The sequence below is a fragment of the Populus alba genome, chromosome 2 (genome assembly GCF_005239225.2).
Source record: "Populus alba chromosome 2, ASM523922v2, whole genome shotgun sequence".
In the NCBI taxonomy this organism is placed as follows: Eukaryota; Viridiplantae; Streptophyta; class Magnoliopsida; order Malpighiales; family Salicaceae; genus Populus; species Populus alba.
In genome coordinates, this window is record NC_133285.1 from 9,268,419 (window position 1) to 9,292,767 (window position 24,349).

Sequence of the window (24,349 nt, forward strand, 5' to 3'; positions counted from 1 at the left end):
AACTTATTTTAAAGTTAAAACTTCTTAATGCATAATTTGTATGACAATTTCTTTGAATTTCTAAAACTGAGAATTGTGATACATTAAAATTATCAATAACATGTTGGTCATTAACTTGTTTATTTGATAATGCATTTTGTGTTGTTTTGATATTTATTTTATTTAAATTTGATTTGAGTGAAATGTTTGATTTTTTAATGTAATATTTATATAATTTATTTTCTCAACACTCAAATGACAAGATCTTGATCATTTTTTTAAATATATATTTTTATTTTTTATCAAATATTTAATAAAATATTAATAATATATATATATATATATCTATTTATATTTTTTTTAAATATCTATATTTTATGTCATTTTAAAGAAATACAAGGGTCTTTGTAACAAAAGGAAATATTTTTTATAATAAAAATGTTTTTTATAAATCAAGGATAAAATAATAAATATTGCTGAATTCATTTTCACATGCATTCCAAATAATTTAATTGAATTTAATTTTATGATTTCACATTTTATTATAAATATAAGATTTGTAATAAATTATCAATTAAATTCAAATTCGTTTAAGAATTTAATTTAATTTAGCATGTGATTTATTTATTAATAAGATACTAAATGAATTGGTGGATTAATTCACGACCTGATCTTAATTTTTAAAAAAATTTAATTATAATTTGATCTAATTTAACTTGAACGAGACTAGAACTTATCAATTAAGTTAGAATTGAATTTGACTTTATTATTTTTATAATATATATATATATATAATTTAAAATAATATTATTATAAATTAATCCTAATTAATTAGCCACCACGTAACCTAGGTTTTAAATCGAGTTATGAATGGACTGCAATTAATCCGATAAAAAAAGTGATACTGTGTTACTGTCAAAGAAAATGAAAAACCTTTATGAGATTCGTGAGGCGTGGTTAACAAAAACTTCATAGCATTATTCCATAATTTCGTCCTGTCTCTAAGCTGGGTTGTTTTTATATTTTAAAAATACTAAAATATTTTTATTTTTTTTACTTTAAATTAATATTCATTTTAGAATTATTTTAATGTATTTACATTAAAATAATTTTTTTAAAATAAAAAAAAATATTATTTTAATATATTTTTAAATAAAAAACACTTTAAAAATTAACATTAAAAATTAAAAATAATACGCGGAGTAGCGTCGTCAGAAAATAATAAATAAATACCGACTAATTTATTTCTCATTTCACCACTTACTTTCAAAAGTATAAAAGGGAAAAAACAAAATAAAAGGAAACAATTTGGCGAGATTCCCCCCCCCTCTCTCTTCGCTTCTCTGCAGTGCGTCTCCTCAATCATTCAACCCTCTCTGTAATGCCACAGAATCCGTGCTTCTAACCAACGAATATCTCTCCAATCAGCCGACCTTCTTAATTTCTGGCTTCTGTACATTTAAAAATCTCCGTCAAGACCTTAGTCAATGCCTTGTAGCTCCAATGGCGACCTTTAATTTTAGATTTTTTTTCAAGCTGACAGTTACAATCTAGCTTTTAACGTAGAGGTTGTCGACTTGTCAATTACTGTAGCCCTTATAAGTAATTTTAAAAAATAGAGCTCCGTTCGTCGAATTTTGAGCTCTACAAATTCGTCGAAATAATTGTTTCTCTGTTTTTGGAGTTTTGAAGATTCAGAATATTGGTGTAAGGTAATTTATTTTTTAGATCTTACTGTTTATAGCTTACAACTTTGAACTGAACAAAATTAATTCTATTTGTTTTCATATATTACATTTTATCTTCATTTTTGTTATTTTATTCTATGTTAGATTGGGTTACACGAGGGAGTATTTCTGCTAAGTATTCAAGTGCTTTCACCTAATTATGTTTTAATTTTTAAGGCAATTTTAACAGTTTATTATAGAATTTTTTTGATGCTAAACTAATTAATGGACTAGGATCTGATTGATTTTCTTTGTTTTTGGTGTCTGCTCGTAAATAGTGGTTGACACGGAGTATAAATTCTGGAGTGTCTAAAAGGAATTATTGCTTTACCCAATCTCCAAAAGTTGGCTACGATGTTTTCAAATTTCCTGCTCGATTAATGCTATGGTAGCATATGAGATGCTAATGTGGAGTAGGAAGAAGAAAACTGCAAGTAACAGTAGAAGAATGGGTTAGCATTTGAAGTTGGAACGGGATATTAGAGTTTAGGGTTTGTAGAAAGCCTCTAACTTCAATAATTTATTGGTAGCATGTCTCCTAAAACAGCTAACAAAATCCATACTTGCCCATTATGCTAGTAGTTAGAAAAGCCTCAATCCTGATTCTTATAAGGAAAAGATAGTCGGTGTAGATTTTTGGTGCAATGCAGTACTATTGTTGTGTTTGGGTTCCGAGTTTTTGTGTAATGAGAATGATTAGTTATGAAATACGGTTCACAGGTCAAAGAATGGAGCTACTATCTTATGGATTAATATATTTGTTAATATTTGAAAGATTGTGAACTTAAGCTTGTGCTTGGGAAATCTCTTAACGTGGTGATCTCTCCACTTGCCAAATATAGTTGAATATGACAAGTATTCAACAATATGACAAATATTGTTGAATCAAGGAACATCAAGATTATATTATTTGTCCTGATTGTGAGAGGAAACTTAAAATCTGAAAGCAAGCATTTTAAGTATTATTTCAGTTTGCACTGTTAAAACTTTGTTGATTGATATTTCCAATCAAGATCACATTTTAGCTTGTGGTTTCTTATATATTTTTCTAATTCCCAGGTCCGAATTGCCTAAATATATGACCCCGACAGAAGTAGAGGCTCTTATTTTCACCTTAGTAAATTCTATGACCTTAGCAGCAGTGAGCTAGTCAAAGAGATGCTGTCAACTTGCAATTAGCTGGAATGAAGACCTTACAGGTTTGTTGCAAAACATGTATGTGTCTTGGTTCGTGTATGTGTGCGCATGCAAGAAATCCCCGCCTCCTCTCCCTTTTCTTGTTTGTTCTATTTCCTGACAAATGTTTTCTCTCAAGTCACGTTATTTTGTGGTCATTCTTCTAGGATAGTGAAAAACTGAAACTTCTAAGGTTACTATATGCTCTAAAAACCACACCCCTGCCCCTTTCTGTTGCACCCTTTTGCCCAACAAGCACGCACACACACACTCAGCCATTTCAAATGCACATTTCTTCTATCATCTTTGTGTTGTTTGTGCAGTTGAGACCCAAACTTGTCTTCTCCACACATCCATATGCCTTTTATTTTCATTTTTTGCTACCATCTTTGGCTGCAGCTACTGAATAGTGATGCATTGATCATGGTTTCGATTCATCATACTGCAAGCCTCTTTACTGATATATTCTAACTTGGCCATGTCAATTGGTGATGATGTGGTGCATTTCCACCTCTGCTTTTTACTCATCACCACCCTGATTATAAGATGGTTTTATAGATACCACTACACTTAACCATATGCTAGATTTGAATTTATTTGACATGATGATAAGCCTTGTCGTTAGGAAAAAGAAAGGAGGATAGTTGGCAAGCAATGGGTGTTGAAGACAGTGATAACGGTCGCTTTTTAAAGTGTTTTTCGCTTGAAAATGCATCAAAATTATATATTTTTTATTTTTTTAAAATTTATTTTTGACATTAGCACATTAAAACGATCCAAAAACATCAAAAATAAATAAACTTAAAGCAAAAAAAAAAAAATTCAAAACTTTTGAAAACTCTGGTTGAAACGATGTCCCAAACACCCTCTTAGTAGTTCCCGAATCCAAGTTCAGGGACTCAGTTTAGAAGTTACACATTGAAGGGCTGTTCGGGGCCCTTCATTCCTCATGTAATTTTTGGCACTTAAAAAACTATTACATAAATAATTTGTTTGTAAAAAATTTGACAAGAATTTTCCTTTTGGTTTCAGAGTGCACAAGAACAGTCCTCCACCCAAGTTTCGCAGGATTCCCAAAGTGAGCAGCAGAATAATCACAATATAGAGCCGCCTGTAGCAGACTCTGGTTCAAAATCTGCCTCAAGCAATGATAGCAGAAAGGTTTCACGCCAAGATATTGAACTTGTAAGGCAACACAATCCTGTTTAAGGTTTTTTTTATTAGTTATTATTATTATTTTCATTACTTTTTTCTCATATAGGATCTGTTCGTAAGAGAAGCTTAACTAATATGTCCTGCTGTTAATCATATCTATTATGGGCATTGCAGGTCCAAAATTTAATAGAACGGTGCCTACAACTGTATATGAATAGAGATGAGGTTGTTAAAACCCTCTTGACTCGCGCAAGAATAGACCCTGGGTTTACAACGCTAGGTAGGTTTTTCTTAAATTTTAATTTTTCCAGTCTGTCTTTGCTGTCAGCAAGTTGTTGCTTATTCAAAGTCTTCTTCCCGCATGGATTGTATCATTTATTTTCAATTGAATATGAGTAGAGTAATTATGAAACATGTTATTGTAGATATTTTCCTTTGAACAGAATAATATTACAGTAACCTGATTTTCTTGTTCAGCATTCAAACTAGAAATCTAGCCTAATATTTCCTTCATAATTTCTTGATTTCGCAGTATGGCAGAAGCTGGAAGAAGAAAATGCTGATTTCTTCAGGGCCTATTACATTAGGCTGAAATTGAAGAAACAGATCCTCTTGTTTAATTATTTACTTGAGCATCAATATCATCTAATGAAGTATCCAGTAGCTCCGAAAGTTCCTTTGGCTCCCATACAAAACGGGATTCACCCCATGCCTGGTAAGTTCTAATTCTCTATTGGAATGATTGTGGAAAACACTAAGCATTTCTTTATTTTTGAGAAAGAGAAATAATGAAACTTCAAAAACTCTATTCTTTAATTCCAACTTTTATATTGATTATTAAGTTAGTTTCATCTCCATTGTAAAGAAACCATACACCATTGATATTTAGCACTTCTTTTATTTTATTAACTTCCTTGAAAAATACCCCTCGCCTGTAGGATATTTTTATGCACCTATTGTTGTTAATATCATCAAGCTAGTAATTTTCTTTTTTAGCGGGATATTAGTAAAGTGTTAGTGTCTCATTTGACTTTTCTGTTATTGTTTTCTCTTGAGGCTTCAAACTGAACTATGTTTTCCATTATTTTGTTTGCAAGTTATCCTAGATATCGAAAATGTGGTTCTTTTATCATTTTCTGCAATGCAAGTTCAATGGTGCCAAAACGTTTGATGACAGAATAAGGCTTTTTTTTTACTATAATATTATATCTATTATTCAACATCTCTGTTTTGCAGTGCAGTGCAGCTAACAATCTACCCATGGGATACCCTGTCCTGCAACAACCCCCTATGGCTACTCCTGGTCAACCTCATCTTGATTCAATGGGCTGTGGAGTATCAAGCTGTCATGTGGTTAATGGAGTCCCTGCACCAGGAAATTTTCATCCCATTCGGATGAATTCTGGAAATGAGTGAGAACTTTTCTATCCTCACTTTATTATTGTTAAATTGTCTACTTAATGAACAACAATTATCTTTGTCAAGGCTCTTTTTCATTTTCAATGCTACCTACCTAGACATGTGCACATGGTTTATATGCCTTACCATGTGCATGCAAATGTATGTGTTTTGAATTAACAGTCACTTCTAACTGCTGAATGAGATAGTTGCTTTTTTCTTTCATGTTGAACACTTATAATTATGGTAATGTGTCCAACACATATGATTATGCTACATTGCATGGACTATTAAAATAGTTCATCTGAGTGAATGCACATTGGTATCGAACACTAGATCATCTTTTGGTCTTCTGAAAGTGGTAGTAATTTATGTAATGGTATGTACATCAGTGATGTTGGAAAATTCTAAATCCAGTTAATTATGTTCTCCCTGCTTTGGTATTGGTTATTAGTTTTTTCTTCACAAAAAGAAAAAGAAAAAGAAAAAAGACCCGCTAATTGCTGCTGCCTTGTCCTTGTAGTATGGTGATGGAAAACAGTGCAACTGACACAACTCATGTAGTGCCACCAAGCAGTACCATTTCGTCCCTGTCTGAGATGCCTGTGAGCCCTACATCAGTGGCGTCTAGTGGCCATTTTCCATTTACTTCATCTGACATGGCAGGAATGGGGGTAGACACAGCATTAGACACAACATTTACATCTGATGTGGCAAGCTCAGTAGGATTGCAGCTTGGACCTGATGGTGGAGCTGGGAATTCCAGATCATTGGATCAGATTCAATGGAATTTCAGCCTTTCTGATCTAACGGCAGATTTGTCAAACTTGGGAGGTAAGTTTTAAATCTTTTTTGCAATGGGATAATGGCATTGCCATTATTTTTGGAGTTTTTTTCCCTTCAATAAACTACATGAAATTTATTTTTTCTCAATTCAATACACCAACCTTTTGGATCTTGCTAATTTAGTGCTTCCATCAAATACTTGTTAGTATCTCTGTTAGCTGATGATGTGGTTGTTTGAAGTTTACCAGCTAACATCATGGAAATGGGTTTTGTTTTAGGGAAGTTTTCCTCCTAGACAATATAAAAATCAATAAAAAAAAATTACTTTCTAATAAACATCAAAACCTTTTACTCAATGAAAGAGGAAAGTTCGCAAAATATTTTTTCAATAAAAATATTAATACAACAACAATAATTAAAAATTTTCATTAAATTGTTTTTTGGTGCTAATAATAATTTTCATTTCTAAAAGATACTTTACACGTCTTGAAATATTTGTTTTATAATCAAATGAGTAAAAGGTTGTAATCCTTATTAGATATGTTTTTATTTTTTAAACAAAAATGTATTGAAGGAACTTTCCCTCAGAGAAACCCTTTCATGGTATTAATTGGTAAAATTCATTTTTTTAGAAGTCTCGAAACATTATTAGTATAATCAAATGAGTGAATGGTTGTGATTTTTATTTTTAAACAGTAACATATTGAGAACTTTAGTCTATCAATGATTAAAAATTCTATTATTATTACTATTTTATTTGAGAAGGAATTTTGCCTCTTAAAAACTCCTTTATGATGTTGATTGGTCAAAGTCAAACCATCACATCATCAAATAATGAATGTATTAATGAGGATTTAATTGAAGTACTTGATTGGCACAATGAAAAAAAAGCTGGTATATTGAAGTAAGAAAAATTAATGTCCATATACTTGCTTGATTGATAAAACACAAAAGATGGTACATGGAATACAGCTAGTGCAATTATTTCTTTTGTAACTGATCGTATGCGTTTGGTTAATACAACAACAAAAATCAAACCGGCCTCCTTGCATATGGTTAAGTGCATTGGAAATTTATGTTGTTATTTGGGAAAGATGAAAGTGTAAGTGAACTATAATGGAGCATTGGAAGTTTATATTGTTAGAAAAGGCTCCTCTAGAAAGATATGATCATTCTGAAATTGTCTGATGCCTAATTGTTCATGTTTCGCCATGTTACTGGTTTTTGTAGGATGCTTTAAGATGCATACTTTGCTAGAAATATTGTGAGGCAAGTAAAAGAACGAGTTCTGCAACTGCAATCTCTCCCATTTCCTCTCTGCTTTGAAGAAACATTTTAATGTTCTGATTTGCTTGGGACTAATGTTTGTAGACTGTATAAATTTGTTAGGATAAATTCAGCACCTTTATATTTTATGTCCATGGAGATGTTTTACCCTGATGCTATATCATAGCAAATTTTGAAGATATCTTAACATTAAGCAAACTCCAGTGCTTTACTTATTCTTTTCTTCAGGTCTTTTGATTAAATGTGTTACCTTGGAACTGTTTGCAGATTTAGGAGCTCTAGGAAACTATCCCGGTTCCCCCTTTCTGCCATCTGATTCAGAAATTTTGCTTGATTCCCCAGAGAATGAGGACATAGGTAAAGGGCATTGCATCTTTTATATTATTATCTTTTTGTTGATTCTCTTCTTTAACAGTTCGATGGTGGTCGCATAGAAAATCATTATTCTTTTCTAGATGTCTCTATGTGCAAGCGAAATAAATAGAAGATTGGATAGATTGTTAGGAAACTCCACCTTACACATTTAGAAAGATAACTTTTCTCTACCGTGGAATCAGATTGTGTTGCTTAAGACTGGCTTTAATTTTGTCACGACTGGTGCGCTCATGATATATCATTATCAATTCTCAACAACCACCACAAAGCCTCAATCCAAGAGTAGTTAGTATCGGCTGTATGGATGCTTTTGCATCATTCAGCTTGATTATTAGCAATTCTCAGGAAAAAAAAGAAGAGATAGTTTCAATTATTTGGGCAATGCAGTACTTACCAGAAGTCACTTCAAGATCCTGTAAAATCATTATATTTATTTCCCTCATTTGAAAGTCTGTTTACCTCTGTTTTTGACAAGCGATGCTGATAGATTTATCGTGCAACAGTGGAGGAGTTTTTTGTCGACTCTGTCCCAGGGCCACCATCCCAGTCAGATGAAGAGAGGTCCTAGTGTGAGGTTAGGCCCATCCTTGTTCTCTTTGAAATTATCGGAATAGAGAGAAATTAGATGAATAAAATTAAGTGTCTGTCATCTATTTTTTAGGATTTAGTTTGTCATTATCAGCAAAGTTTGAACAAATTAGAAGTGTTCCAGTAATGTAATGTAGTCTCGATGTTATTAGTATGCTAATAGGGGTGAGTAATGTAGATAGTAGTTGTAATTCTCAGCTCAGAAATAAAGAAGGCAAATTACAACTTCTTACACCCTTCTCCCCTTTTGTTGTTTAAATTGAACTCTTAAACGGAAAGCTTGAGAGCATGATTTGTAACATTTATTTAAACTAATTGGTGTCATAATCACCTTAACCTTGGATTGATCTATCTTGTGAATCTCTTTTTTTGGATGTAAGAACTTTATTGGGATTACACAATGTAAAAGGCATATGATGTTTCGAGTGCTTTCGTAAAGCACTTGGAAAAAATCTTGTTGGTATTACGGAAAAGATTATTTTTTACAGTGTTTTTTTTATTTGAAAATATATTAAAATAATATATAATTTTTTTAGCATTAATGTATGAAAACCATTTAAAAAATAAAAATATATTTTTTTTAAAAGTATAATTTAACTGCAATGCCAAATTTTAAAACAAAAAATAAAATTAATTTTTAAAAATATAGTTTAATCAAACACAACCTTAGTCTCACTTGTTAGATGGCAAGGCCGGCATTATCCCCTTCAGCCAACTCCAACCCATGATTTATTTTTATTTATTTGTTTAGTGATTATTTTTTAAAATTTATTTTTAACAGTAGTATGTTATAAAAAAATTCATCTTAAATAAAAAAAAATAAAGAATTTCAAACATTTTTTAAAACGTTTCTAAAATAAACAAGATTTTAATCTTTGGACTAGTAACGCAAGATTGAGTACGGCGTCCCAGCAAGGAAAATAGGCGTGTTTTGCATCTCCTTTCTTACAAGGATGGCGGCTCGTCTTTTTCCAGGGTTGGTAATCTTCAACCTAAAATACGTTCAGGGCGTTGGAGAGCTTTCTATAGGGAGCATTAATAAATTCTAAGCAGGTGGCTGGCTACTTCCTGGTGGGGGGAAATGTGACGTGATCCTCGGCGAGTGGGGTTGCAGCTCAGTGATCGAGCGTCATTCCCCCACCTCTCTGGTACGATGAACTTCAATTCAAGTTGCTAATTACGGAGTAATCTTATTTCAGAATAGTTAGGTTTGGCCCGAACGCGCTAATGTTGAATGGAGCCTGAACCCCCCCGACCCCGAGCCCATCTTTTTTATATAGAAAAATGATAATCACGTTTGTTTGTGTTAATATTTTTTTTCAAACACCGAAATCAGCATTTCACACTTCTCAAACAATGAAGGCAACGGAGGACCTTTCACCCCTTCCATTCAAGCTGCTAATAAAGTACCGAGTAAATTCAAAGAGCACCACAGGCACATACATCAATTTGGAATGAGTCGGCATGCATCTTCCGAACTTTTATTTTTTTCCTCGAGAGAATGGACATGCCCTTCTCCCGTCAGTATATCACCGCCACTACGTTATATAATTCAATTGTGGGTCTATTTTTTTTTGCATTTCAAAAATACTTTTAAAAAAATTTGAAATTTTTTTATATTTTTTTATTAACTTTAAATTAATATCTTTTAAATCAGTATGTTTTTAGTGTTTTAGGAAAGTACTAGTAAATAACTTACAATGAATAAGGAATTTGGAAGTGGCGAATAAAAGAAAAAAACAGGAGACGGCTTCAAAGTTGAAAGCAGATGACGATTACAGCAGAGAAGATCGACAAAACAAATCCCATGCAGAGTCAACCCGCCTGCTCTTGTAAAATATGCACTTCGAGAAAAGGTCTACCCGCCACATGTCTGTCCCATTAGGGACCAGTGAGCTCCACCAATGTTACTTACCCACTTTGAGAAGCTTTACTACGATATGATTTCCAGGTTGACCTTCTCGGATGGTAGAAGAGGTTAAGATAACCTACCTTCTTTTAATCCGTAAGATATTTGTGTTAGTGCATTAGTTCTTTTTTTTTAAAAAAAAAAAAAACACACACTCCATAAACTGTTATATATATATAGTTTACAAAAGACCATTTATTTGAAAAAATGACCATTAAAAAAAAAGCCTACTTTAATCCCTCCACGGTCCATGCCTTTATTACTTAAAACTTCCTTCATGAACATTGCAATTTACATGGATAGATTAGTGAAGATTGTTTTTATATTTAAAAATTACTTTTAATTTTTTTTATGATTTTGGATCATGTTTTGATTTTTTGATGTTAAAAATAAAAATATATATTATTTTGAATGTATTTTTAAATTAAAAAATAATAGTTAAAACAATCCTAAATATTACCTATAAAACACATCACTGGATTTTGATTTTACAAAAAAATCTTATTATTTTTTTTTAAAAAAATGAAGTGTGGGGAGGAAGAAAAAAAACGCAACTATCGTCCATTTTTATAATAATGGGCCCGCAGGCTTTGAAAAGAAAAATAATCAATTTCCTTTTCTAAAACAATTTCCTGGAGCCTCCCTTGGGATTGACTTACGACTTTGCCCCGGCGTCACCGTTTTTTAATATTTGCTTTCATTCATTTTTTCCCTCTTTTCTCTGTCTCGTCTCGTCTCTCTGAAAGCGCAAACCGTGACTGCCAGCCATTGGAGTGAGTCTCGACGAACTTTCTTCTCCTCTTAGCACGAAATTTGTCTACGAACTCTCTTTTCTTCATAAAGAACAGAGAATCTCAATATATACACGTGCTCCATAAAACAAAGGAAGTAGCCTGGTGGTGTCTTTTCCTTACAGTCTTACACTCATCCTTTGTCTTTTCGTTTAATTCGCATATATATATTGATCAAGAAACGGCAAAAAAAACTTGCACAAGCCCAAATGAAATAAACCGCCTTTGCTTTGGTCAGTTCTTCTTCTTCTTTTTTTGGAAAACATGATTTGCATATGATCATTCACCCTCTTGTTTTCTTTAGCAGCCGAACTGAGTTTATATATGCTTTTTTTTTTTTTGCCCTTTATGTTTTGCAGGATTGGTTTTGGAAGCCAGAGTGAGTCAATTATAGTTGGTCAAAGTTATGAATCTCAAAGGAGATAAATTTTGTCAGGTTTGTCACCTTTTTTTTTTTTTAATCATAGACACAAAACGCAGTGTTGTATGAATTTAAGCAGAACAAACCAAAAGTAAATTGGATTTTGTTGATCATAGTGTTTTGTAAATGTTTTATCAAATGACTTGAAAGGGTGGATTTGTGTTGACTCTTCTGAGCATGTTGGGTGGTTGAAATCACTGTCAAGTGTGTGAATTGCAGGGTTTTTTTTACCCATATTTAGTTAACGATATCGGGTTTCTTTAGATAAATATTTTTGTTACTTGGTTGTCATATTTTGAACATGATGCAAATTTTATATTCAATATTCCGGGTGGTTGAAATCAATGCCAGTCTGTAAATTGCACGACTCTTAACCTTTTCTTGAACCCCATGTTTAGTTCAATAAATTGGATTGTCTCGATAAGAGATTGGTGCTTACTGGGTTGAGTTTCTCATCTCCTTGATGGTTTGCTTGGTTGATGTGACTTGTCCTTTTTGTGCTTTCAAGTTCCAACTTTTACTTTCTTATGCAGGTTTCAGGATTGGAGATCAGAGGAATCCTTCAGTTCAGAGCAGGGATACTCCATTGAAGATGGATTTTATGCAAGAAAAGTCAAACCAACTTTCAATGCAGTTTGGGATAATATCCGAAGAGGGTGGGAGATGGGTTCGGAGAGGATTAGAAGCCTAAAGAAACCATTGAGATTCTATCCTAGGGGTGCTCGCTCAGTGAAAGAACAAGGACCTAAGAAGAAGATTCTTGATCCGCAAGGTTCATTTCTCCAGAATTGGAACAAAATATTTATGCTTGTTTGCGTGCTTGCAGTGGCTATAGACCCCTTATTCTTTTACATCCCATGGGTTAATGGCACTGACAAAGACAAATGCCTTGATCTGGACCATAAGATGGAAGCTGCTGCTTGTGTTCTTCGTACATTCATTGATGTCGTATACATACTTCGAATAGCCTTTCAATTCCGCACTGGGTTCATAGCCCCTTCTTCTCGTGTATTTGGGAGGGGCGAGTTGGTTGAGGATCCTAAAGTTATCGCCAAAAAATACCTTACCTCTCACTTTATCATTGATATTCTAGCAATCCTTCCACTTCCTCAGGTATTCTTTCCCTGTTTTGTTAACTTGCATTAAGAACCATGCTTGATATAGTGGCGGGAATGAAGAGGACTTGTGAAAAGATGTAATCCAACCTGTGACTAACACTTACTGGGGGGGGAGTATGCTTTACGTTGATTGTCTTCCTAAAACTTGTATGATAAACGGTTCATTTAGACGATTTTATGTCATCTGATGCTCCTGTCCTCACGTTTTAACATGGCATATATGTAGATTTTGATTGGACTAGCTGCATTAAAATTCTTGATTATTATCACTGGAAAAACTGATTTTTAACTCAAATTTGAAATTTTAATACAAAATATGGGGGGAAAGAATGAACCAAGAGCAAATTATTGACTATTTCTAATTGAAACTTGTATACATGATTTTTTCTTTCTTGCAAAAAATCAGTCACTGCTCAACTGGCGTGAGCCCTAGAAATTTGACATATCATGCTTGTTCTGCTCAGGTAGTGGTTATAATCATCCTTCCATCAGTTGATGGCCCGGTTTCATTGGCTGCAAAGAACTTGCTTGAGTTTGTAATTTTCTCCCAATACATACCAAGATTTGTTCGAATCTATCCATTGTTCAAAGAAATAACTAGAACTTCTGGCATACTTACTGAAACTGCATGGGTGGGAGCTGTTTTCAACCTCTTTCTCTACATGCTAGCCAGTCATGTAAGTTGGATTTGATACTTTACAATCTTTAACATTTTTCCGGTGTATTAAAGTGGATTTTTGATAAAGAAAAACGTGATATGCCAGATAATTGGAGCCTTCTGGTACTTGTTCTCAATCGAACGAGAAGATGCATGCTGGCGTGAAGTGTGTAAGGACCGATCAGTGTGTGATTCTACGTACTGGTATTGTGGAAATCATCGTCGAGAAAACTACACATTCCTGACCGAATCATGCCCTTTTATCCAACCTGATCAAATTCAAAACTCATCGGTCTTCAACTTTGGTATATTTACTGATGCTCTTGATTCTGGAGTGGTGGAATCAACTTATTTTCCGCGGAAATTCTTTTACTGCTTTTGGTGGGGTTTGCGCAATCTCAGGTTTGGGGATATATGGTTATCTAGTTCAGTCCTTAACCAGTTACCATGCTCTCATTTGTATCATATGAAATTACATTCTCCATTGATTCATTCTTAAAAGCTGAATTGTCACTTCAGAATTTTACCAATTTAAGAATGCGAGGCAGCAGAAAATTGGCTATATTGAAATGTTGAATACCAGTAGGCAATCTGTGGAATTGAACCTTCTAGTTCTGAATGATAGATAAAGGAACCCTATTAAAACCAGCTATTTCAAGCACCTGCCATCAGGGTTAGAATTGGACAGCATACAGCAGGCCCTGACTTTATTTGAATTGAATGGAAATATAGTCTATGAACCTTTAATAAAAAGAAGGAGAAGGAAATATAAGATAAACAAATGAAATTATTTACATCCTTACTCTAGTCACTTCATCCAGCTTACATATTTTCTTTTTAAATTTTGTTTTACAGCTCTCTTGGACAAAACCTTAAAACAAGCACCTTCATTGGAGAGATTCTCTTTGCCATCTTCATATCCATCGCTGGATTGGTTTTGTTTGCACTGCTTATCGGTAACATGCAGGTAATTCCTTAACATGGCCTTGCAGTAGGAAATGATGGTTAAAAAATGGTCCATGTAATGGAATATTGTGATTCTGCTATCTCAATATCACAGGGCTGTCCTTTCGTGATTCTACTGACAATTTAAGCCTACTGAGTACCATTCCCTTGAAAAAAGCACGATGTTTACCCTTACTTTTCTTTCCTTTCCGTACTCATAAGTGATAAATTATCTCGACCTTGCGAACTGTCTCTTTTGAGGTCCTTTCTTATGATTCAAAGCACTAAACAATTGTACATCCTGGTTGTCGCAGAAATATCTCGAATCCACAACTGTTAGAATTGAGGAAATGAGAGTGAAAAGGAGGGATGCAGAGCAGTGGATGTCCCACCGAATGCTCCCTGATAACCTGAAGGAACGAATTAGGCGGCATGAACAGTACAGATGGCAAGAAACCAGAGGAGTGGAAGAGCGGGGGCTGATTCGTAATCTTCCTAAAGATCTCAGGAGGGACATAAACCGCCATCTTTGCTTGGATCTGATCAAGAAAGTGAGTTCTTTTCCGAGTCTTTGTCTGTGTTCTAACTTCTAGCATTATTGGATTGGCTCAACATGTGCTAAAATATTTTCAGTTACCCTATTTTCTTTGAGAAATAACAATTTCTAGAATGTTTAACAACTCTTCAGGTGCCAATATTTGAAAAAATGGATGAGCAAATATTGGATGCAGTATGCGATCGTCTCAAAGCAACTCTTTACACCAAGGATAGCTACGTTGTTCGAGAAGGGGACCCAGTTGACGAGATGCTATTTATCATGCGAGGTAATCTCTTAAGTGTGACCACTAACGGTGGAAGAACTGGTTTTTTCAATGCTGTCTCTCTCAAGGCTGGTGACTTCTGTGGAGAAGGGCTTCTTACATGGGCCCTAGACCCCCAATCCTCCAACCTCCCTATCTCAACTAGAACAGTACAAGCTCTGTCAGAGGTTGAGGCCTTTGCTTTGGAAGCTGAAGACTTGAAGACTGTAGCTTCCCAGTTTCGCCGTTTACATCACAAGGATATCCAGCACACATTCAGGCAAGTTTTCAGGGATCGTTTCTCCTTCCTTTTCTTCTCCTGTAGAAATAGAGAGGGGCTAGTAATGGAATATTTCTCCTGCTATTATTCAGGGCCTGATATAAGCAGATTCTCTCAGAATTATGCAACTGGAACGATGGATTGCTACTTTCCCTATATAAGCTCTAGTGACTATTGCAAGTTTGCAAATGACCATTGTACTGAAGTCACAACTCTTATTTATTGGTGACATTTTGTTTTCAGGTTGTTCTCAGTGCAGTGGAGGACGTGGGCAGCATGCTTCATACAGGCAGCTTGGCATCGTCACTGTAGGAGGAAGCAGGCTAAAAGCTTCCGTCAAGCAGAAGAAAAACTGCAAGATGCTTTGGCAAACGCGGCCAGTACTTCGCCAAGCCTTCATATTGCCATTTATGCATCACAGTTTGCTGCCAACGCATTAAGAAATCTGCGGCAGAATGGCACAAACGCAGCTAGATTGCCGCAGAGATTGTCATTTCTGCCTCAGAAACCAACAGAGCCGGACTTTTCCACTCAACATCACAAGTAACAGAACATTTCAAGCGAGACTATCCTAGTTTTGCCTCATATTTGCAAGCTCAAACGCCAGTGGTCTAGGTGTAAATTTGTATATAATTGTGGTTTGAGCATTTACTTTTCTGTGATTTTAACTGTAATCATTTTTGTACTTGCCCTGACAGGCTTGAAAAACGTACGTACGCAGGGATATATACATATATATAGTGATGATTTTTAGTCTTCTTTTTGTAGAGCATGAGTGCTGCCAAATACATCATTGTTGGCCGAAATGTTGTATAGAATGAAGCTACCAGAAACAGTAATCAGAAGATCCATTTCTTTTAGGTAAACTGTGAATTAGACTATATTATACACTTCTTATTTGTGCAAAAATTTCTACCGAGAGTAAAAGCATGGTTGAAAAGGCAAAAACAAATAGTAAGTTATATGTATGATTGTTTTATGTTTTAAAAGTATTTTAAAAAATATATATTTTTTTTAATTTAAATTATTAATTTTTTGATATTTTTAAATTATTTTGATGTGCTAATGTTTTAAATTATTTTGATGTGTTAATGTTAAAAATAAAAATAAATTATTTTAATATATTTTTAAATAAAAAATATTTTAAAAAATAAGTATTATTATAATCACAAAACATTCAAAGGCTAAAAAGGCACATTTTCCATTGGTCGCAGGGGAAAAATCAAATCCAATGCACTCTCTGTATCCTTATTTTGTGAAGCAAATTCTTGTATCGGCAAAATTCATATACCAAGGAGTTTAGACTGAATATTTTGTATGAAGGCGAAAGAGTGACTCGGGGCACTTATCTGGGTCGGACTCTTGATCTAGTTCATTATATAATTATGATGATGATGATAATTATTTAAATAATATAACAACAACAACAACAATAAATAATAATAATAATTTTATGATGATTATTGTTATGATAATGACATTAAGGGATTGTGGAAGTAAAATGATGGTTATGTTGGTAATAAAATAGTGGTTGATTGTGGTTTTGGTGATTTTGTTTTAATAGTTATTATGGAAAGATAATAACAATAATTATATGAATAACAAAATGATTGTTATAATTATAGTTTTAAAATCTAGTTTGGCCTGGTTGCTAACTCGGGATTCAATAAAAAACCTGTTGCAACTCATTGATTATTTTTTTAATTTTTTATCAAAACAACATCATTTTGATTTATTAAAAAATTAAGGTTAACCCAGATAACCCGGTCACAATCCGTTGAACCAAATCAACTACCGGACCAGATTTAAAAAATACTAAATATAATGATGAGCAGAGACTATTATGATATTAGTAAATATTATGAGTTGATATTGTTAAAAAATATTATTTTATTTTATTTTTATCAAGTTAATATATTTTATTTTTCAAGTTAATACGGTTTAGGATTCACTGAAAAATATTTTCATGAACTTATTTCTTAATGTTTTAAATGGAAAAACAATTTCAACAAAACATAATAGCCTTGAACTTTCCAGTTTCCATGGCTTCCTGCTTCCATGATTGCATGACTGAATGAAACAAGGAACTTCCGTGACAAGATTTTTAAAGTGCATATATGCAATTACAATTTAGGCATGGCCATGGCATCAGGAAAATGTTTATATAATTCAATATTCAATCTCTCTCTCTCTCTCTCTCTCTCTATATATATATATATATATATATATATATATATATATATATATAGAAACCTCAAAACCCTAAGATAAGCCTAGAAACCATTTTTCCTTATTTTTGTTGGAAGAGATTTTTTAAATACTAACAAAAAGAAAAAAACTTGGGGTTATTTTTATTCATTTTTTTTAGTTTTACTCTATAGCAAATAGATAAATACTAAATGAAATCTAGGGCTCTCAGAGTCTGCAAATACGAGTGATATGTTCAAAGCAAGGAAATTGAGTTGTCTACAGAAAAGGAAATGGTCAAGAAAAAAGAGCAAGATCTATTTTCCATCACGAATATTTGAAACAGGTATCATATACAATACTAGAAATGAAAATGGGATTTGCACAGCAGAATACCTATTTCTATTTACACGTTGATATATTATATTGCATGATTTGCGATTCTGCAGCATGTTTCACGGACGTCTAGATTCAGCCTTGGAATCATTACCACGCTTTGTGTAGAAAGAATTTACAGCTGGAACTTCAACTCGGGGAGACACCATTGCAGTAAGGGGCTGGAAGTTTGTATTTCCAATAAACCAATAGAGAGCCCATTTCAAATTGCAGAGCGTGTACTTGAGTGCTTTGGTCCAATTCTCCTGCTTATTGAAGCTCTGTGTAATAGAGTGGTTTTCCACTTTGTCATTCTCAATCCTGCAAGATTTATTTGTATGATTATGAGTTGCAAGCAGCGAGGCACAAAAAGAATTTCTAAACAAACATTTCCCACCAATACATTGATCCGAGGAATAAGTTTTTCATACCTTCATGTCCATGCAAAAATTCAATAGCACCATCAATGGTGAAATCTTTTTACATGCATCTTTTTTCTTTCACACACACACACACACATGTAATCTAATTAAACAAAAATGTAAAAAGGTTCACCAAATACAACAGCTGACACTATATTGAAATTTCAACATTTGCTCCTTGAAACCAGCCATGTTTTGTAAAGCAACAGATGAACTTGAAAAAATTAATCCACAGAATTAGAAAACTTGGCAATCCATTGTTTTGTCATATTTCATTAAGGCGACAAAACTTACTTATATGGAAGTTTGAAGCGTTTCTCAGGTGGAATGTTGTTTTCTTGATCCTTTGAATATGCAAAACCCGCAAAGTCCTTGAGGCATGTTAGGAACAAAGTCATTGCTTTATCATAGCGAGTACTCCAAAACAAGTTCACTGGACCAAACCTAAGAAAAGCTCATGTCAGCCAAAAGAATCCAAAAAGGCAGTGAAAAATTCAGGTGTAAACCATATTCATAATTTGCAGATCCAATCTGACAACTAGTCCTAATGATCAAATCAGGCCACTCAGACAATTGGAACCAAAATTAAATCCACCACATCCCTTTTTCATGCATGCTGCCTCATCTATTCATAGGATAAGGGTTTCATACTCGAATTACATTTCACATAACAGGATAAAGCTTTCGTTCTCAAATCACATTCTCCATAATAAATTGAATCATATTAGGAACACAATAATATATGGAGTGATTAATACTTACAGCTCGTAGATATTGTTGCTGCTGTCCATAATCCGTGGGTAACTCCCCATAGGAAGTATTTTTATTCTATATCTAGAAAGTAAAAATTAAGGACATGGCTATCACTTTACATGATTTTGAAACTATGAACTTCAATTTTAAAAATATGCTTTAAAAGCTCAAAGCCAGATGGTTTTCTCAAACAGAAAACTTATGGAAGGAAACACAAGGACTTTAACATTAGGTGTCCATCAAAGAAGGAAAAATTGAATGCCAAATGCAAGTAAAGTTACAACATATTCTATAATATAATCTCATTAAAAGATAGATTTACTGCACCAGGTCAGATTTGCAATACCTTGAGAAATCAGACAATCAATTTTCTGCTATACCCAGAGCAGGTTTTTGACATAACTAAATTGCCAAATATGGAACTCCACATCTAATGAATACTTGTATCTTTCATATCAACAATATTTTTTGTTTCTGTTGAGTATATAAATTCCTTTAAAAAGAAAACTTGCAGTGGTAGCGACAGCAGCTAACAATCAATTTAGACATATAAAAATAACACGGACTAAAAGTTATTATTACTTGAATAAAAAGATCAGTATTTGTTGCCAGTATCGATGCTTAGTGCATTCAGGGTCCTAAAAATCAGGTTGAAACTACTACTTACAGAGTTAAGTGCACAACCTGGGATATGCATGCCTAAAAAAATGCTAGAAAATATGGTTAATAATACCATCACCTCTCAAAGGCAAGAAAAAAGTTCTATATGTCAAGTCATTTCACAGAACAAAGAGCTAAAAAATCCACCCATGGTTTATGCTTCCCAAACATATGAAATATCATATATCGGTTCCTGTATTAACTTATCAAGACACGTCATTATATACGGGTTCCTGTAAAAATACCACCACCTCTCAAAGGCAAGAAAAAAGTTCTTCTATATGACATGTCATTTCACAGAACAAAGAGGTAAAAAATTCACCATGGTTTATGCTTCTCAAACATATGGCATATCATTTATTGGTTCATGTATTGACTTATCAAGAAGCATCATGTAGGTACTCGAGGACATAATCTCTTTTAACAATAAGGGCTAGTTTTTCAGCATCTCCATGCTCATTTCAGATTGAATGTATCAAGGAATTTTAATAGATTGTTTTTCTTCACAGATGGCTGATGGGAAGCAAATATGTATTATAAAACAAAGGATACTGAAACTTTGGCTTGAAGTATTGGCACATTGTGTGAAGGAGAAGGCAGGCTTGGCCCCAGGCAGCATTTATCTCATCCCATTCAACCTGCATGTTCATACAACCTCATCAACAAATAGTAAAGAACAATGGCAAGACTAGAAGAAATGGTACTATATAAGAAAACATCACTCCATGTTTAATGGCAGCATAAAGTTATAAGACCTGCAGAACCAATCAAGACATCTTCACGATCAGAAATACAGAAGTATCCAAGCAAACTATTACACAGAAAAAAAGTCTCTAGTCCCTAATAGCAGTTTAAATCAGCTTGATGAAGGAATTCAATTGTTTTGCACTTAGTTGACCCTTGACCATTCTGAACACGGCATTCCATCTCCAATCCCAGATCTCTTCTAGAATGAATTATTAGTTCATTATGACATGTATGAGTTTCCCCAAAAACATGCATCTGTAAAATCACACAGGCGATAGACCATGTGCCACACTGTCTGACAAGATTTCCCTGTTGAATGCTTTACAAATAATCTTCAGCATAGAAATTGAATAATCTAATAGTAATAGTTGGGAATATGTTTTTTCTGGCTTGAGCTCGATTTAGTACCATCTTGATGGAAAGTTGAACCTAAAATCAACCCACCTTTCCATTAGGGCCGATTACAAATAGCCAAGGGGATAAAAGGAGGGTGTTTATTTCATTTTAACTAGGTGCCTAGAATGCCTAGGTGAGAATACAGTGCATTTCTGTGTAGCATATTTCCAGCTGTCATATCCAAATGATGAAGATGAAAAAGGACAAGCCTTATGATCAAACCCCCAGCACAGAATCTTTAAAAGCAGACAAAAAGAAAAGGAGAAGTATATGCATATTTCTTTACCGCAATTTTAGGAAGCCTTCCAAGTCGAAAGTTGTTTATTGTACCAAACTCTCCATCATGATGGATGGGGAAGGCATCATTCAGTACATTAGTTTTCTTCAACAATTCCAGATGAGCTTGTGAAACTTCAATTTTTGCCAGAATTGCATCTCTCTCTTCCTGTTGACCAAGTTTTTTATCATGTGCGAAGAAAAGGTCATAAAAAACACAGCAATTGAATAAGTATACATCTTCAGGATCAGTGATGGATTCACAAAAATGTTTACAAATTAGTAACCAGAAGGGTAATATCTATGTAGCTTCCACCTAGAAAGTTAACATAAAGATGCGTAAATTCATTTACCATGTTGAGCTTGAAGGTAAACAATTTACCAAAGAAAGATGTCTTGCTGCTGCTGCTGCTCTAAGAATCAGACTGCTTTAAATATCACAATATCCATCTAGAGAATTTGTGTAAAGACACCATATTGATTTGCATGTTAGGATAGAAGGTTTCTAATGATCAATTAAACATTTCATTGTACAAAAACAACCTCTCTATCCAGCTCTTATGGACATATAAGATGGATAAACAATAAGAGTGTAATGGAAACAAAGATATTTGATCAATAGATGACATTCAACATGCCATAGGACGCTCTAAAACCATTTTAGAATGACAGCCAAATCAAACCAAAAAAGTTACGCAGAAAAATCATCTATATCTGATGAAATGCAGTGCTAGTGGAACAGAGAAACTGCAAAAAGTAGATAATCAGCAACACACCTGATGAGAAATTAACTGAAACTGAAAATTATTGAACTCCTGCCAATACCTGTTACAAATTGAATTTGTAAACATGATCAGCTAACAACTCATGAGCTGGAGTTTCTAATGTATGATGTGCATTCCAATAAAACAAATATTACATTGAAATGTCAATCTCTAAGATGGTCAGTTCAGAAAGGAACAATCTAGTCAAGCATGCACACACATAAGTAGAAATTGAAAGCCAAAAACAGGGAAGAAACTTACCGATCCTCCAAGTCTTTAAAGCGGTCAGATTTAATTTCTAGTTCCTTCAGCTCAGCATTTACTTCTGCATATTGTTTCTCTGTTTCTTGAATTGCTGCTTCAAGTTTTCTTTCTTCCTCCTCAATCTTAAAGAGTGTCCAAAAATAATCAAATGAATATTTTGATATCAGATAGAAAATAAAATATTCAAAAGGCTATTACCCATGACAAATTCTTTCTTTCTTTCCTTTTCCTTTCCAAATAAGAGTGTTAGCATGTTCAAGTAAATTGAACCAGCACTATTTCTGTGATCTGTCCATAACTTTATATACAAATTATTATTTAGTTTAACAGAAAACCAACCCAACAGTTAGCAACTTTGTTTATCCATTTAAATTTCTTAAACTTCTGCTTCATTACTTAGAGAACGGAAAGAATTTGATATCACTAATAGACCAGGACTCCTGATACTCATCACATAAATTCTTGCGATTATACCCATCATCTCCATAATAGCAGATTAAACTGGAACTCAAACGTACATTCAACTGCATGCAGGATAGCCTGCAGCCACAACCCAGCTAAAGCAAAAGAAAAGGTTGAAATTAAAGGAATAATAAAACATTTTAATTCCTCATATCAATGCAATACGATTCTGTAGTAGCCCAGCAGGTATACCAACAATTCAGTATAAAGCAAAGGACTTGATAAAAATCAGAATATATTTTAATTTTTACCATCTAAAGATGCCTTGATCCATGAATGAGGTTTCACAAACCTTCCTGGTATGTTTATAGATGAATGCAAAGGAGCTGGTTAATAAGTAGGCACCTTTAGTTTCTCTTTAAGAAAATCAGCCTCACTAAGAACATCACGAGCTTCCCCCTCCAAGCGCTGAAGGCAGGCTTCATAAGCTTCAATGTCCCTGTTTACATCTTCAACCTCCTTATTGAGCTTATCGGATAACACCCTCATGCATTCAAGGCATAAAGGTTGCTCAACCTGGAAGCACAAAATGAAAAACAAAGATCATGATCCCAATGCACCAATAACAACCCTCGACATCAGCCGAACAGACCATGATCCCTAAGACTAGTGAAAACCAATCTAAAGACCTTCAGATTTTTATACCTGTGTCTGGGTTGTGGCAATCTCAAATGCTCGTTTGAGAACGGTTATGGTAGAGTTGAATCCAGCATTATTGGGATGCAGCTGACCATTAGGCCCTCCTTCTAGTGATGGCAAATGCGACCCACCTCCATCAGATGATGGCTCGGACTTGTACACGACCACAAAGGATTCTTCCATTGCCTTGCCAGACTGGCCAGTATCAGGCTGAACAGCTCCGCTACGAGGACGTGGAGGGACTCCTGGTGCCTGGGGCTTTTGCTTTGGCAACACAACAAAAGAATTGTCCATACGTGTTAAGCCTAAAATGCTGTTGGCCCCATGTACAGAACAGCCCTGCATCCCTGCATTTATCCCATTCCAGGCAATCAAAAAAAGAAAAAAATCAAATACCCCCTTACAATGAAGCATATTCTAGCTAAATAAATCCGCCTAGATTTTACAAACTCAAAACATCGAAAGCTATTGGACCGGTCGCGTTGTTAAACCCCCAATCAGTAAGGTGACTGATGATAGCGGTTAACTTTCAGTTGACAGGCTAAAATTCAATAATCGCCATAAGCCACTGACTAAATCTCACAGTTTGAGGATAAGATTAAGATATGAGAATGATTAATTCAAACAATTTAATCTCCTCCACACTCAACCAAAAACCCATCCATCTTTCCCAGTGAAAACCACAAAACCAATTCAAATCCCATCATTCGAAACAAATAATTCTACTAACGGAGATTTGAAATTTTAAAAAAGAAAAAAGAAAAGGCTAACCGGAACGAGAAGAAGAGTCGTTCAAGAACTTGTCGGCGAAGGAATCGACGCCGACGATGCAAAGAGAGTTGCGGCAGTTCTGGCAAACCCATCGAGGAAGATTTGGATCCGCTTGAAAGGTCTGATTCCTATCGCTCATAGGATTCTCCTCCTTCATTGGTAATTTGGTTACTTTCTTTTCCTTTTTCTGTTTTGTTTTTTGCTAGCTAAACTAAACAATACCATAGCAATTTCGAGGTT

General features: G+C 34.1%; 3 protein-coding genes across 6 annotated transcripts; 2 read left to right on the plus strand and 1 right to left on the minus strand.

Annotated features, from left to right (window-relative positions):
• Positions 1-1,271: 1,271 nt before the first annotated feature.
• On the plus strand, positions 1,272-8,822 carry LOC118057710 (uncharacterized). Of its 3 annotated transcripts, XM_073407667.1 has the most exons (10): positions 1,272-1,691; positions 1,985-2,197; positions 2,766-2,905; positions 3,915-4,067; positions 4,212-4,317; positions 4,570-4,752; positions 5,284-5,449; positions 5,959-6,269; positions 7,776-7,865; positions 8,387-8,822. In XM_073407667.1, the coding sequence occupies exons 3-10, from the start codon at positions 2,891-2,893 to the stop codon at positions 8,449-8,451; spliced, it is 1,089 nt and encodes a 362-aa protein (XP_073263768.1). In that variant the 5' UTR covers positions 1,272-1,691; positions 1,985-2,197; positions 2,766-2,890; the 3' UTR covers positions 8,452-8,822. The 3 variants fall into 3 exon arrangements, with proteins under 3 accessions (XP_073263768.1, XP_034926262.1, XP_034926265.1); XM_035070371.2 differs by lacking the exon at positions 1,985-2,197; XM_035070374.2 differs by lacking the exons at positions 1,272-1,691; positions 1,985-2,197 and having other exon boundaries at positions 2,766-2,921.
• Positions 8,823-12,107: 3,285 nt separating this feature from the next.
• On the plus strand, positions 12,108-16,160 carry LOC118057711 (probable cyclic nucleotide-gated ion channel 10). The gene is made up of 7 exons (XM_035070377.2): positions 12,108-12,705; positions 13,175-13,387; positions 13,475-13,770; positions 14,224-14,335; positions 14,628-14,864; positions 15,002-15,393; positions 15,637-16,160. Exons 1-7 carry the CDS (start codon positions 12,256-12,258, stop codon positions 15,938-15,940), a joined length of 2,004 nt encoding a protein of 667 aa, XP_034926268.1. The 5' UTR covers positions 12,108-12,255; the 3' UTR covers positions 15,941-16,160.
• Positions 16,161-17,874: 1,714 nt separating this feature from the next.
• LOC118057713 (beclin-1-like protein) lies at positions 17,875-24,336 on the minus strand. Of its 2 annotated transcripts, none has more exons than XM_035070379.2 (10): positions 24,110-24,336; positions 23,345-23,685; positions 23,045-23,215; positions 22,235-22,359; positions 21,986-22,034; positions 21,220-21,378; positions 20,343-20,428; positions 19,140-19,205; positions 18,672-18,821; positions 17,875-18,276 (listed from the first exon to the last, which is right to left on the minus strand). In XM_035070379.2, the coding sequence occupies exons 1-10, from the start codon at positions 24,264-24,266 to the stop codon at positions 18,036-18,038; spliced, it is 1,545 nt and encodes a 514-aa protein (XP_034926270.1). In that variant the 5' UTR covers positions 24,267-24,336; the 3' UTR covers positions 17,875-18,035. The 2 variants fall into 2 exon arrangements, with proteins under 2 accessions (XP_034926270.1, XP_034926269.1); XM_035070378.2 differs by having other exon boundaries at positions 19,140-19,211.
• Positions 24,337-24,349: the final 13 nt, after the last annotated feature.